Source organism: Engystomops pustulosus, chromosome 5 (genome assembly GCF_040894005.1).
Source record: "Engystomops pustulosus chromosome 5, aEngPut4.maternal, whole genome shotgun sequence".
NCBI lineage: Eukaryota > Metazoa > Chordata > Amphibia > Anura > Leptodactylidae > Engystomops > Engystomops pustulosus.
The window spans coordinates 41902158-41915773 of record NC_092415.1 but is presented as its reverse complement, the minus strand read 5'-3'; the positions used below and the strand labels follow the sequence as shown (position 1 = coordinate 41915773).

The 13616-nt window shown below is 41.0% G+C and overlaps 1 protein-coding gene across 2 annotated transcripts in view; it reads right to left on the bottom strand.

Annotated features, from left to right (window-relative positions):
• The window catches only part of PREX2 (phosphatidylinositol-3,4,5-trisphosphate dependent Rac exchange factor 2), a 202097-nt gene extending 188808 nt beyond the window's left edge, over positions 1 to 13289 (bottom strand). Inside the window, exon 1 of one of the 2 annotated variants that reach the window (XM_072151744.1) lies at positions 12677 to 13289. In XM_072151744.1, coding sequence (XP_072007845.1) covers positions 12677 to 12817 — 141 coding nt within the window. In that variant the 5' untranslated portion in view covers positions 12818 to 13289. The remainder of the gene's footprint in view (positions 1 to 12676) is intronic. The other variant, XM_072151745.1, reaches the window with a different exon arrangement.
• Positions 13290 to 13616: the final 327 nt, after the last annotated feature.

Sequence of the window (13616 nt, the reverse complement as noted above, 5' to 3'; positions counted from 1 at the left end):
TAGGGGGGATAAGAGGTCGGACAAAAGGTAGGACAAGAGAGGCAAATGTTTTACATTAGACACATGTTTTCTTCTTTCATTCTGAGCTATTCTAAAAGAATGAAATTAAACATTAAAAAGCCATTGAAAAGTGCATCAAAACTACCATATTGAAAGTGTAGTCCAGTCCAAGGGCGTAACTAGGAGAGGCAGGGCCCCATAGCAGACTTCTTAATGGGGCCCCACTTCCCACTTATAAATATACACATTACACTCATGTATGCACACACACATTTATATATCTATATACCGTGTGATGGAATAAAAGTTCACCATCTTTCCACAACTTACTGAGTGCTGCCTCTTCACTACGTATATCTATATACATACATTCTTCATTTATACACGCACACACTTTTATACACTCTTACACACATATAGAGCATATACACATCACATACACATATATAAAGGGCCATACACTGATGTATAGCATATATACATACATACAATATATACACATCATACACGATAGACAGATACAGCATATTCACATCACAGATACACACATACACACATACTGTACAACACGCAGCATAATATGTATATAATGATGAACATCATTCTTTAATGCCAGGTCAGATGCTGGGGCCCCCTGACACTACAGGCTACAACTGTAGTTACGCCCCTAGTCCAGTCCGCAAAATGCATGTAACAGAGCAGCAAAAGCAGATTGTACATAGTGGTCTATGTACATGTTATAGAGCAGGAAGAGCTGAGTAGATTGTAGATAATGTCCTATTACTCTGTTGTCTTATTGCTTTTTAGTTACAATAACATCATGTAAATCTACATATATGTGTAGCTCATACATCCAGGTTATCTCTTGTCACGTCCCCTATTCTTATACAGACTTACTTTCAGAATCCTGGTGATTGCCCCTGGTTACAGACATCAGATCACTGCCACTCGGTTACACCCTCACAGCTTCACTAAGTGACATCTGGTCCCCTACTGCTCTATAGTAACAAGAAACCGGCAGAATTCTGAGCACAGATGGGGCATTACTGAGAAAATGGCAGCATGTAACTCAAAACTGCTCAAAAGATAAGCGAAAATGAATTCAAACAAGACTGCAGAGACACAACCATATATATATGGAACTGATTTTCCTTTGCAGAAATTTTAGCAATGTGTATTAAAATACATGAAAGAGCAATGACCCTTTAATAAAACAGTTTATATGTCATAGCGACATGTCAGAAGCTTTGATCAGTGAGAGTCTAGGTGCCGGGCCTCCTGCCAGAAGCATGCAGCCCAGTCATGTGTCACTTCATATCTCCATGTTAGCTGAAGATAGACTTCTATGAGCCATCCCTAGATAACTAGCAGAGCCGACCACAGGTAGAGGCATAACATAGTTAAATGCAAACTTCTGGCACTGCCTAAGACTGTCCTCTGCGTCTACCGCTGCACTGTCAATACACAATACGGGGTAAGGGGTTTGATTTGAGGGAACTACCATGTGTATAAAGCCTGAGGGCATTTCAGACGCAGCAGATTTTTTGTTACCACAATTTATGCAATTAAAAAGCAGTTCTATACATTTAGTGCGTTGACTCTAGCCTTAGGCTGGGACCTCGAGGGATTAGCATCAATGACAAACCAGTTGTGAACCCTTTGCCAATTTCCTATTGCATCATAAAAGATGACAAAGAACTTTAAGTTTCATTATTGGAGGATACTTCTGCAGACCTTCACAGGATTGTACTAAACAAGGTGTAGCTGGACTTTTCCCCTTTACTTATATATTGTATCTTTTACCCACCAAACCAGAGCTACCTGTCTGTAGATGGGTGTTTTAGGGTTCATGTCCCCCATCAGTGCAGAGCAGGGTCACTGAAAGCTAGATAAGAAAGATCCTTCAACGAAATTTTAAATACTTTCCAAATATTACAAATGACTTTTTTCAATACTCAAAAATGTTTCACAGGACTGAGGGAACTTCAACTAGTGAAAAATGAACTTTATCCTTGGCATTTTTAAAAATAGCCATTATCAACGGTAAGGAAAAGCATACCATGATAAGAGACAGGCAGCAGGGGAAATTTTAAGGAAGTTTCTAATGCAGTCACTTAGGAGCCAGAAGTGGAGATTTCAGAGTCTATGTTCCATTATTTGTCCGTTTCCTACATATCGCCTGTAGCTTTTTTTCCATTGAACATACAATTATGTTACCCAGCCCCCTCCCCAACACTCAAGGGAACTCTCCCCTGTGGCTAGCTTCCTGCCTAGGATGCTGCCTTCTCTTAACTTGTACTGTGATACAATGCTTCTACGTCCGGCACATACTCTCTCGAATTGGTTATTAGTAGCACTTACTCATGCAACTAATTGGTGGAAGGATTAAACAAAATATAATCTGAGTAATGATATATATTTGGTGGAATAATTGTAGAACAGTATTGACAAGTCTTCTCTCCTTGGCAGTGCTTACCCTTGGAGAATGTGCGGAGAATTTAACCTTTGTTTCTTCTCTCATCAGTATGCAAGCACAGTGCCCACTACTCTTAGCTTGTCTTTGACCAATGCATGTAGAACTCATTAGACCGGATGAAAGAGATACTACAAGCTGCATTACTGAGAAAGGGAGACAGTCATCAAAACTCAAAGAGCCAGGGCTGTGTTTTTACACCTGGAGGATACCACACTATTACAGGCTTACCCTGTAGGATTCCTAAAGGATAGTTACATTGAAACATCAATAGAATGCTAAATATTTATTAACATTCCCGCATATATGAAGCCAAACCCTCATTTGTTAATGCATTAGATTATAACTAGGGCTTATGTGTATAACTGTGATGTGAAATACTAGAACAGTGATGACCAACCTTTTGGAGACAGGGTGCCCAAAGTACAACCAAAACCCATTTATATGTCGCAAAGTGCCAACATGACAGTTTAAGCAGTAACTTATTGATCCCTGCTGTATCACAGGTTTCAATCGTATTGGCGTCATGACTTCACCAATACAATAGAAAGATGATGGAAAAATTTGGATTGTAGCTTCCCTCCAGGGTTCCCTGAAAATGAAGAATCAGGGTTCCCAGAGCAGGAGCTCCAACAATAATCTGTGTCTATCCACACCTTCTTGTTCCTGCTGTAACCCTGGCAGCCAAGGATGTTGCTTTAAAATGGCAAGTCCTGGGCTGTATTGGACCACAGGAGGAAGCCCTGAGTCCTGTCTGGCAAACTCTGTGTTGGGGTGAAGGCCTGGGTGCCACCTCTGGCACCCGTGCCATAGGTTCGCCTCCACTGTACTAGAAGATAAAACTACAATTAAAGGGGTTTCCAAGATACAAAAAAGCTATGTCAACAATAGTAGATCTAATGGGTCCCGCAACCATCACCAATAAGCTGCTCTAAGGGACTGCTGCTTCTCCCTCCTGGGTGTGAGATGTCACATTCACTGGTCATTTGAATTAGTTGCAGATTAGGTTGCGTTCACACATTCCAGTTGAATTGCATTTTTGAAAAGCGAATTTGGAATGGGGAGGGGCTTGTCCAAATGGCACATGCGCAATCGGTAACAGGCATTTCAAAACACAATTCAACCAAAATGTGGTTGACTCCATGCACACGTCCGCAAAACAAATGACAGCTAGCTCACGGCCGCCATAGACCTTTGATTTCTGAGAAAATTAAAGGAAAAATACGGTAGCTTGCTTCCAACGTCAATGGACACTATTCAGAGCAGGCTACTTTGTCACTTCATTCCAGGGAAGGTTTGGATTTAATGTTTGATAATGCTTAATGTTCATCATATCTAAAGTAATCCACAGAATCTACAAGGTTAGTGGCTTGTAGATCTCTATGCAGCAAGATTTAATGCTTTGCCTGTATAAGATGGAAAGCTATGGGTCTATTAACTCGCAACCTTCATAAAAGTACAATTATAATTAAGAGCACAATTATACATTTATCAAGAAAGATGAAATGAAATAAGCTTTGGGTTATAAAAATTTCCTATGAATAATTGTTAAAGATCAAAAGTTTCAATGAAAATAATAATGTCCCACTGCAACCCGGGCATTAAAGAAAATGAATGAACAATGGGGGCACATAGTTTTATGGTTCCCCGGGGTCCATAGCAATTTCAATTACACACTGTCCAAGAAGGAGAACTAATGACAAGATATTCAGACTCCTATAATGGGGAACAGGATGCGGTTTGAAGGATCCATTTCCTTATGCACTTCTTTTGAGGTCCAAAAAAAGATCACGCAGTAAAAATTGTTCTGACTCCAATGTACAGCAGGCAGAGGACAGCAAAAAGGGCGACCACATGAAAGGTTTCTATAAATCCCACACAGACAAAAATCCACCAAAAGAATCCACCTTTTCATGTTTGTGTTTTCTCTTAACGCTTTTTTCGGACTATAAGGCGCACAAAAAATCCTTTGATTTTCTCCTAAATCAAAGGTGCGCCTTATAGTCCAGTGCGCCTTATATATGAACTGTACTTACAGACAACAGCTGCCTTGAACTGTGCACAGGTCTGCCACCTGCTGGTTATTCATCCTTATAATCAGGTGCACCTTATAATCCGTAGCGCCTTATATATGAACATAGACATTTTAGCATGCATTTATTGATGGTGCGCCTTATAATCCAAAAAATACGGTATTTATAACTCAATAAAAAGATTGCACATTATGGGGGACATCTATCATCAGGTTTCTTAGGTAAAACTGTTCTAGTTGCTCATGTAAACCAATCAGCGCTCAGCTTTAATTTTATGAACAGCTGTGGGGAAATGAAAGCTGAACTCTGATTGGTTGCCAGGGGCCACTATAACAATTCTGCTCTAAGAGACTTATGATAAATCTCACCCTATGTCTTTAGAGTACGGTACAATTACTGTACAATGATGTCGTTGTAGAAGTTAATAAAAGCCATTTTCCCACCAAAGTTAAATTTTATATATTGATTGATAGTATGATCAATATGAGATCGGTGAAGGGCCCACGACTGGCTGTGACATTGCTCAGCTGTTGGAAGAGGGTCGCAGTACTACAGTGATTTCCGCTTCGCCTTCAGAGATATCACGTCATTTATCATTTGTGACCTCATTAACTCACCTCCTGTGCTTAAAATATCCAGGCTTCTCACATTTTACTTATACTTTGCCCTGTGCTACAGCTTCCATCACACTCCTACTTATAGGAATTCCAAGTCTCCTTTTCTTTTCCCTGGAATTCCTCTCTACCATTACATCTACCATCCATGAACCAAAGATGTCTGATCCTAAAAGTCCAACTACCAACATAAGTCTAATCTTGCCTAATGTTTCTTTCCTTTGTGGTTGTCCCATAAGAACATCAATCGTTGTAACACTGAGATGCTTCCTAGAACATATTCCTTCTAGATGTAAGGGTAACTATCACAGCTTTCATATACTACTAAACATATGTAAGCAATAATGACATATGATCCAGATGAAAAGACTTCATCACAACTCAAATATAATTTTTTGTGGCAGGCAATGACTTCTGCTTTTAATATAAGAATCAGTTTTGACTTGGGGCAAAGAAAGTGTAGATTACGTCAAGAGTCAATGACTCACATACTAGTGAAAGACCTAGAAATCAGCGAAACTTCCATAAAAATTACAAGAAATCCATCCATCTATAACATAATAGCCCACCCCAAATATCTTGAAGAAAGTGAAACAAAAAGAAGAGATCTAGAAAAATACAAGTAACATTGATAACATTTCATTGACTATAAAGGAATCCTGACAAATCTTGAGATGGACAATTGGATTGACCAAAAGTTACTTTTAATAATCCTCTCACAGACACCTCTGATTTCAGACTCCTTAGGGAGCAAAGTAATGAGCATGTTGATTATTACTCAATATTAAGTCTTAATTCGGTGCATAGACAACCTGAATCTACTAGAATGGACTGTCTAAAGGTGTCCATAAACCTATGAACAGAAGCCTACACTTCACAAGATCTCTCTGAATTTGTGGCCCCAAATTGTGTTGTGGTCCATCAAATACAGTTACTTCTAGGCATATTCTGTCCTATTCTTTGGAGTTTCTTTCACTATTTTCTAAATTCATTTTTCCGAATATCTCTCCTTTGACCAAAAGCCATGAATTGCTGAAACTTATTTCACCCGATTCGCCCAGTGCATTTGTGGCTCAGTAGAGGATGTGTGTTTTTAATGGGGAATGGGAAGTAGGCCTTTGTCAGATTCACATTGCTTATTTTATGGGAGAAAGGATTGTACATAATGAAAATCAACATGCCCAATCTTTTCTACATCATCGGGGCAGAATTAGATGGTCACCGTCAACTTTTCACTTATGTGTATTGATTTTTCTTTGTCTATTACTCTTTTTAGAATATCCCATAGTTGTATCAGATTACTAATGACCATTTTACTTAGATCTGTGTGATTGACATTGCTGACCTTTGCTCAGTATAGGTTGTCAATATCAGATGGGTGGGGGTTTGACATTCAGCTGTCTAATCTTTGTTTTTCTGTTTCTTAACCCTACCTTTGGTAGCTGTAGAATAATATTTTTGGTAATGTTTATGGATCATAATATGAAAAATGCACGTTTGATAAAAATAATAAGCTACACAGTTCTCTCCATAGTTGCATTGGTTTAAAAAGTCCTATTCCTACGTAAACTCTGCCAAGTAGGGAGCAAAGTGGCTCAGTTGTTAGCACTACAGGCTTGCAGTGCTGGATACCTGGGTTCAAGTCCCAGGGTCAACATCTGCAAAGAGTTTGTAAGTTGCTCCGTGTTGCATGGGATACCTCCAGGTCCTCCGGTTTCCTCCCACACTCCAAAACATACTGGTAGGTTGATTAGATTGTGAGGCAGGGGACAGGGACTGATTTGGCAAATGCAGCGCTGCGTAATCTGTGTGCACTATATAAATAAAGGAATTCTTATTATTCTGATGGCCCCAATTATTACATTGATAAGAAGACCATTTTTCAAAAGACATGCAATGTAGAGAAGCCCTGCTAAATATTACTACAAGACACTCCCTGTACTAAGCTTTCTTTATCTTCTTGATAATTGTCTTTCAGAGACAAGAGCTGGCCTCTATGTGACCACCTTTATATACTATGGAACAATTTCTAGGTAAAAATTGATATAGGTATGGATCTATGTTTTGCACAAAAGATACTATTGCCATGTGTTCTAGATAGCCTATAGTCAATAGATTTATTTGGTGACAATTCACATCGCATTGTCCCGTCTTCTCTAAGGCTTACAATCTGGTTTCATCTTATAATGCCAGATGATATCAAGAATGTGTATGAACCAACTCGACAGCCTGGGAGACGTCAGGGGAAACAGGAATTGGATATGTTGGATTTCCTTAGTTTTCCCAGGAGATAGGCTTCAGGGGGTGTCTGGAGGGGGCAGAGGTGTCTGGCAGTAGTGTAACCCCTTCCCCTACTAAAAATAAACAAGGAGCTTGACCACTCCAAGAAGACATATTTATGGAGGGGTAAAAAGTAAAGCTGTCCATGCACTTTAGATACCTGTTAGCCAACTTCCCCTTGCACATAGTTGGTTCAGCTGAGCATGCATGTGCTATAGGAAGAGGGGAAAGGCCACTGACAGAGACATATGGCTCTAGATTAACTCTAGGATAAAACACCTTGAAATTCAATATGTGGGATCCTTCTTGTGACATCTGCAGTAGGAAACACCATGTCCATAGTAAGAATGGCTGTTCTGCTGAATACAATTGGTACATCCAACAATATATCCTCTAATGTAGATTTACATTTCTGTGCTATACAATGTCAAAACTTGTACTTATTTCTTATTTTGTTCAATAAAAAAGAATGATACAAAACAGTAGCACACAACTGTATAACCAGCCTGGACTCCTCCCAAGCGCTCCTAAATTTATACATTAGACACAACTGTGCTTGGGACCCCAGAAATGTCAAATAGGCTCTTGTGAGGAGGATCCAGTATGTCAGGAACCTGTACACCCAACAGCGCAACCAGTCTGGGGCAAGCTGTCAGAGTGCATAAGTGGTGGCAAACTCACCTTACAATGTCCCTGCAAGCTACGGAACTGCCTACAGCAGATAAGCCTCCCTGATAAGGGTAAACCTGCTATCAGGAACCTAACTGACGGGCCCTGAGAAACCCTGCAAAGTGACATGAAAAACATACTTCTTACATCTGGCAGCTACTGTTCGATGGAGTGCACAGGTAACAAGTCAAAGATAGACCAGTATTCAAACATGACACAGAGGGACACACAACAGATACAGACAAACAAGTAAAGTCAGACAGAACCGGGTCAAAACCAAGATGGAGGTGAAGGCACAGAATCGTATCACTAGAAAGAGGATGAGTAAATGTAGCAGAGGTCAGATACACATAATAGCAAGTGATAACATCAGATCACCGGGGGCAAGTATATGGAGACTAGTAGAACCAGTAAGGTGTAATTGGACTGGGTAGGCATATAAAGGAGTTCCTGGATGCTGCCCACAGCAGCTGACTGGATTGGCCATTTATCACTCTAGTAACCTTAGCCACAGTTCACACATATAGAAAACACAGAAGAGAATCAACACCTTCTAAACCACCTTCTACACAAAAAAAAATGTGTGAATGAGTTCACAAGTGTGTTCTGTGACTTCCAATTATGCCCCTGTGTTATTTATGTTATATTTTTCTGCTAAAAATTATGGAAGCACAATAGAAGCTAAACTACTGTATATGGAGCCCTATAGGAAATGGAAGACCTTTTGTTCAACTTCTGTATTTCTTTTCTGTTGTGCTTTTCCATACTGGAGAATGTAATGGAAATCTCTGCGTGTGAATTCCCAAGTCTCACACATTTGCCTTGTGTACGTTAATCTGTTGCCTGCAGATATCCTGTGTTTGGATGGTGCTTGCCTCCTACACGCACCACACATGCGCCTGCTCATGTCTCATTGTTAGTAGCTGTGTGTATAGATGCCCAAATGTGAAGAGGCACATGTGTTGTGTTTGTTTGAAGCCAACTAGCATCAAGACCCACACTTACATGCACACAGCGCATGCGCAAAACTTGAAGCTGCTCCAAGCCTCTGCCAAAAATCTGCGTATTAGTAAGATAAAGTTTATATCAGGTCAGGCTATATAAAGGAGACATATATTACAAGGCTTTGGACATTAGGAGGTACCTACCATTGGATCTACCTTAATGGAAATCTACCAGTACCTGTAGTGAAAAATAGACTAAAAACACTCACATCCGCTCCTCTTCATCTTAATCCCGGCGGTGTCCTTCTTTAAGTTTGACACCCTGGATCCGCCGAACAAAATGAAAGTTATAATTAGCAGCACTGAGCACAGGGACAAAATTTACGGGGCTCCAGGCTGCTAATTATGAACATCTCCACCGCCTTCTGCTGAGAGAGGGAGGTGACTTCACACAAGAGGCGTTAATTCACACCTCCAATGTGCCTCCCTCTCCCATGTTAGAGTGGGAGGTGACATTACACAGTAGGTGTACATATTTAGCAGCCCGGAGCTCTGGACATCCCATCCCCCAGCTTCGTGCAGCTAATTATGAGTTTCCATTTTAGGTGAACCAGCACATCAAGCTTAGAGAAGGACACCGCCGGGATCAAAATGAAAAGTGGAGGTAAGTATTTTCAGTCTATTTTTCGTTACAGGTGCTGGTAGATTTTCTTTAATAGGTAGATTCCTGATGGTAGGTTTCCGTTAACACAAAAACTTACAAGCTTGTAAACAGATCTAAAATACCACGTTGTAGTAAGAAATACCCTGAGTGTAAAATGCCTAAACATCGATCTCCATAAAGCCTTCAACACTGTATCTAAAGGCAATACCTAAGATGTATAACCATGGCATTTCATCGGCTGCAGAAAGAACCCTTGTTATTTCTGTCGAAACCACCAGCACAAATTCACTATCCGGAACTAGAAGTATTCCCATAAATCACATGAATTGTAGATTTGTGTGGGAAATAGACTCCACATCTTTTCAGCAGGAACAGCTCTATTGAGATGTAGTGTATATATTTACATCCTTTTAATAGCCCCTGTTTCAGAAGTGTCCAGGATGAGCTTTTGCCCAGGCATGCATGTACCACGGCCATCACACTGTCCCTTTATTCTCCTCAGCACAATCGGGCACTGTGTGCTTTGTGTTACAGAGGGACAAGGCATCACAACACATTCTCAGTCCATAAAACAATCAGGTTGAAAAGGAGCCATTTGGAGGTGAAAGCTGCTGATATGTCATATAATCCAAGTGCTTTTCTTTCCATAAACAATTAAAAGACTGCAAAATGTTTCCTGCTCTGCCTCTCATTACGTAATGTGCAAAACCAATGGCAGGGATGGGCAAATGCTGAGGAATTCCATTCCAGGAGTGAACTTGACTTTCTCACCAAGAATAGGAAGTTTCAGATACATGGATAGCAAACAACCCAGGACATTGAGAGGTAGAATAAACTTCTAGGAGCTTTGTCTTTCAACCTATCTTCAAGATCCTTTTTCATATGTTTCTTAGGGGGGGACATGACCACCCAGACCCACATGGATGAGGAATGTGTAAAGTGCTGACCGTTTACAGTACAGTAGATACTTTTATCAATCTATCCATTCATCGATCTGTATGCAGTTAGTCCATGACAATATGATACCGAGGTATACAATTAGGGATCATTATAGCACAGGAAATGTGATTAACCTACCCAAAAATAGTAGAACATGTTTCCTGTTTTGAATCACCCATAGAAGTAAATGGAGAAAGCCTTGGATGACTGGCTGCCTACCATTCACAGCTGACATAGGTGAGAGGTGAGAAAACAAAAACGACAACGGAAGAGGATGGCGCCTCGCGTAATAACGTAAGGATAGGTCGATATCGATTAAGGTGAGAGAGTGGGTGCTCACCTGATGACCACTTGTTAGTAAGCGGTATATAAATGAATCCAATCGGGGTTAAGGAAGATCCTTGATTGTGAACCGAGGTTACTGCAGCAACTCTTACTCGCTTCCCCAGAACCGGTAACCCAAAGGCACCGTAACGTAAATAATACAGGAGTGCACAAAAAGGGGGGAGAGCCAAACGGGTGCGCTTGTAACCGGAAACAAAATTAGATCTCCAAACTTGATGGAATTCACACTATTTATTGATATAACATAAAAGTCCAGTGGTTAGAGGTGAGAGGTCGCAGAGGTGATATAAGGAACTTTGAGGTATATACTAGGTGTGCAAGCGTATGATGTCATCCCCGATCCCCTCCTGCACTGGATACATCTAGCGGCTCCAGCCTCCTGATATATTGGGCAGAGGCTGTGAATACAGAGCAGTTCTACACCAGGTCTGGTCTCGAGTAAAACTACACTATGGCCTGCACCTGAATGCCCATGCATTGGCCACAAAAAGAGCACACTAGCCTTGATTAATTTGCCCCTTTATTCAAGAAATATCCCAGAGCAGAGACCTACATCTATAAGATGTTTAAGGCGAATCCAGAGGAAATGCCATAAATGCCTGAAATGGAAAACCCATTTAATCACATCACAAGCTCAGTACATTAAATGGCCAGTTTAATGTTTGATCTGACCTATAAACCAGCAGTAAATGTGATTAAAAAAACCCCAAAAAGCCAATACTTACCTACCACCGATCCAATATAGTGGCTCTGGTGGATACCCAGTTGCAAGTGGCTGGCAAGTAAAAGCTGTGGCCATTCGGTGCTCTCAGTGGTCATGTGACACAACCAATAGGAGTCCTGTTGCCATTAGCACTGCACGTGACCATTGAGGTGTCACTTTGTGGTAGAAGACTGGAACTGAAGACTGGAGAAGACTAAGCATTGTTCTTAGTTACTGTTGCAAAACTTAAATATTTTATAATAAGTTAAAATTTCTAAAACTATGAAGAATCTTCTCAGGCACGGTTAACACTACCATGATGGCTTTTGTTCTTTGGAGAGATACCAACAGAATTACCAGCAAGGGGATAAACTATGGATGCAACTTAATAAACTCATGGTTGTGCCTCTAATGAGACTTATCCATGGGGTAACAGTTAAGTATCAAATTGGGGGGGTGTTGCTAAAGGGATTCCCATTATGTCCCATGTGAATGGAGCAGTGGTAAACATGCCTGACCTGCAGTCTATGGGACATGGGGGAGAGTAATCTGAAAAAGCATTGGGTACCTTTCACCAGCTTGTGTTATTGTAGGCACTTTTATAAACTTTCAGTAATTTCTAGAAATAAAGGGATGTCTCAAATGTATCACTGATGAGAGCCAAACTACAAAAGTTATCCAACCTAGTGTGGAGGTCTGATTCCTAGGACCCCCAGCAAGTGAGCACTGACAGGTCACACATGTCTACAAACGTTGCTGTATTTTGATAAAAGTATCTACTGTCCTATAAATATAAACCACTACCTAGCGATGAAAGAGGTTACAACATAAAATATGAGTATTACATAATATACATAATTGCATCTATTGATCCCTCCTTGTCTTGGAGATTATTATTCTGCCCAGTCCATTGTTGTGGTTTCTTTGGTGCTTTCCAATAATCCAGTTACTCAGGCTGAATGAGCAGTGATACAAGACATCCCCTCCCCCATCTCCCCATCACACAACTCACCGAGACAAGGAACTCCAAGGTCCCCACATAGTCCCTCTCAGTCTTGAGGAGTTCACTGAGAACACACACCCGGAGTCTCAGCTGCCTCTCCAGATCTTTGCTGCTTTCCACCTTTCCATCAGGTTTATGTTCCTCTGTCATGTTAAATCCCAGGACTCCTCCAGCTATCACTAAATTCAGTGCAGAAAGGTTCTCCAGATTTGGGTAGATCCTCCTAGACTAGTGCAGAGCTGTCTCCTTCATCATCTTGCTCTGATCAAATATAATCAATCCAGATGGAACAGAGGAAAAGTTTTCCAGTGCCTGCAGATCTCCAGTCAGTGGTTAGGGAGCAGAGCAAGTAATTTGGACATTAATCAAAAGATTGTCTCCATGTGACTCCAGCCCCTTCATCCTGGAACCAGCCCCCATCACCCACCCTCTGCTCCAGTGTTGTCCCCTCCTTCATCCTCCAATGAATGGCAGGAAAGAGAGCAGAAACCTTGGGAAGTAGAATGTGCCAACAATGCCCTCTGCACAATCCCAGAGCGCAGTGCTAACAGGGGGCATGGGTGTCAGCCCAGGTCCAAGTGCTGGGCAGACCTGCAGCCCTCCTTCTTCCTCCATATAAGAAACTTGTAAAGTTGTGAAGTTTTACTTCTCCAGATTCATCACTCCTGTAAATGTCATTTAACACAGGAAAGAAAAGTCATTTGTTGTGTTCCCTTCTCTGCAGTATAAGTTACCTCCCTGGGATGCTAGCAGATGTCAGGGCGTACAGCAACTTTACAGAAAAAAAAATGCTGTTTTACCCCCCAAAAAGGTTTGTAGTAATCCACACTTTTCAGATTCTAATCAGCTCTCTGTGGGAAATCTGGAGGGGAACTCATGTGCCTCCCATAGAGGTTGTAACTCTCCTTTTCTAGAAGGAAATGTGACAGATTATACCAAAAAAAGTGAA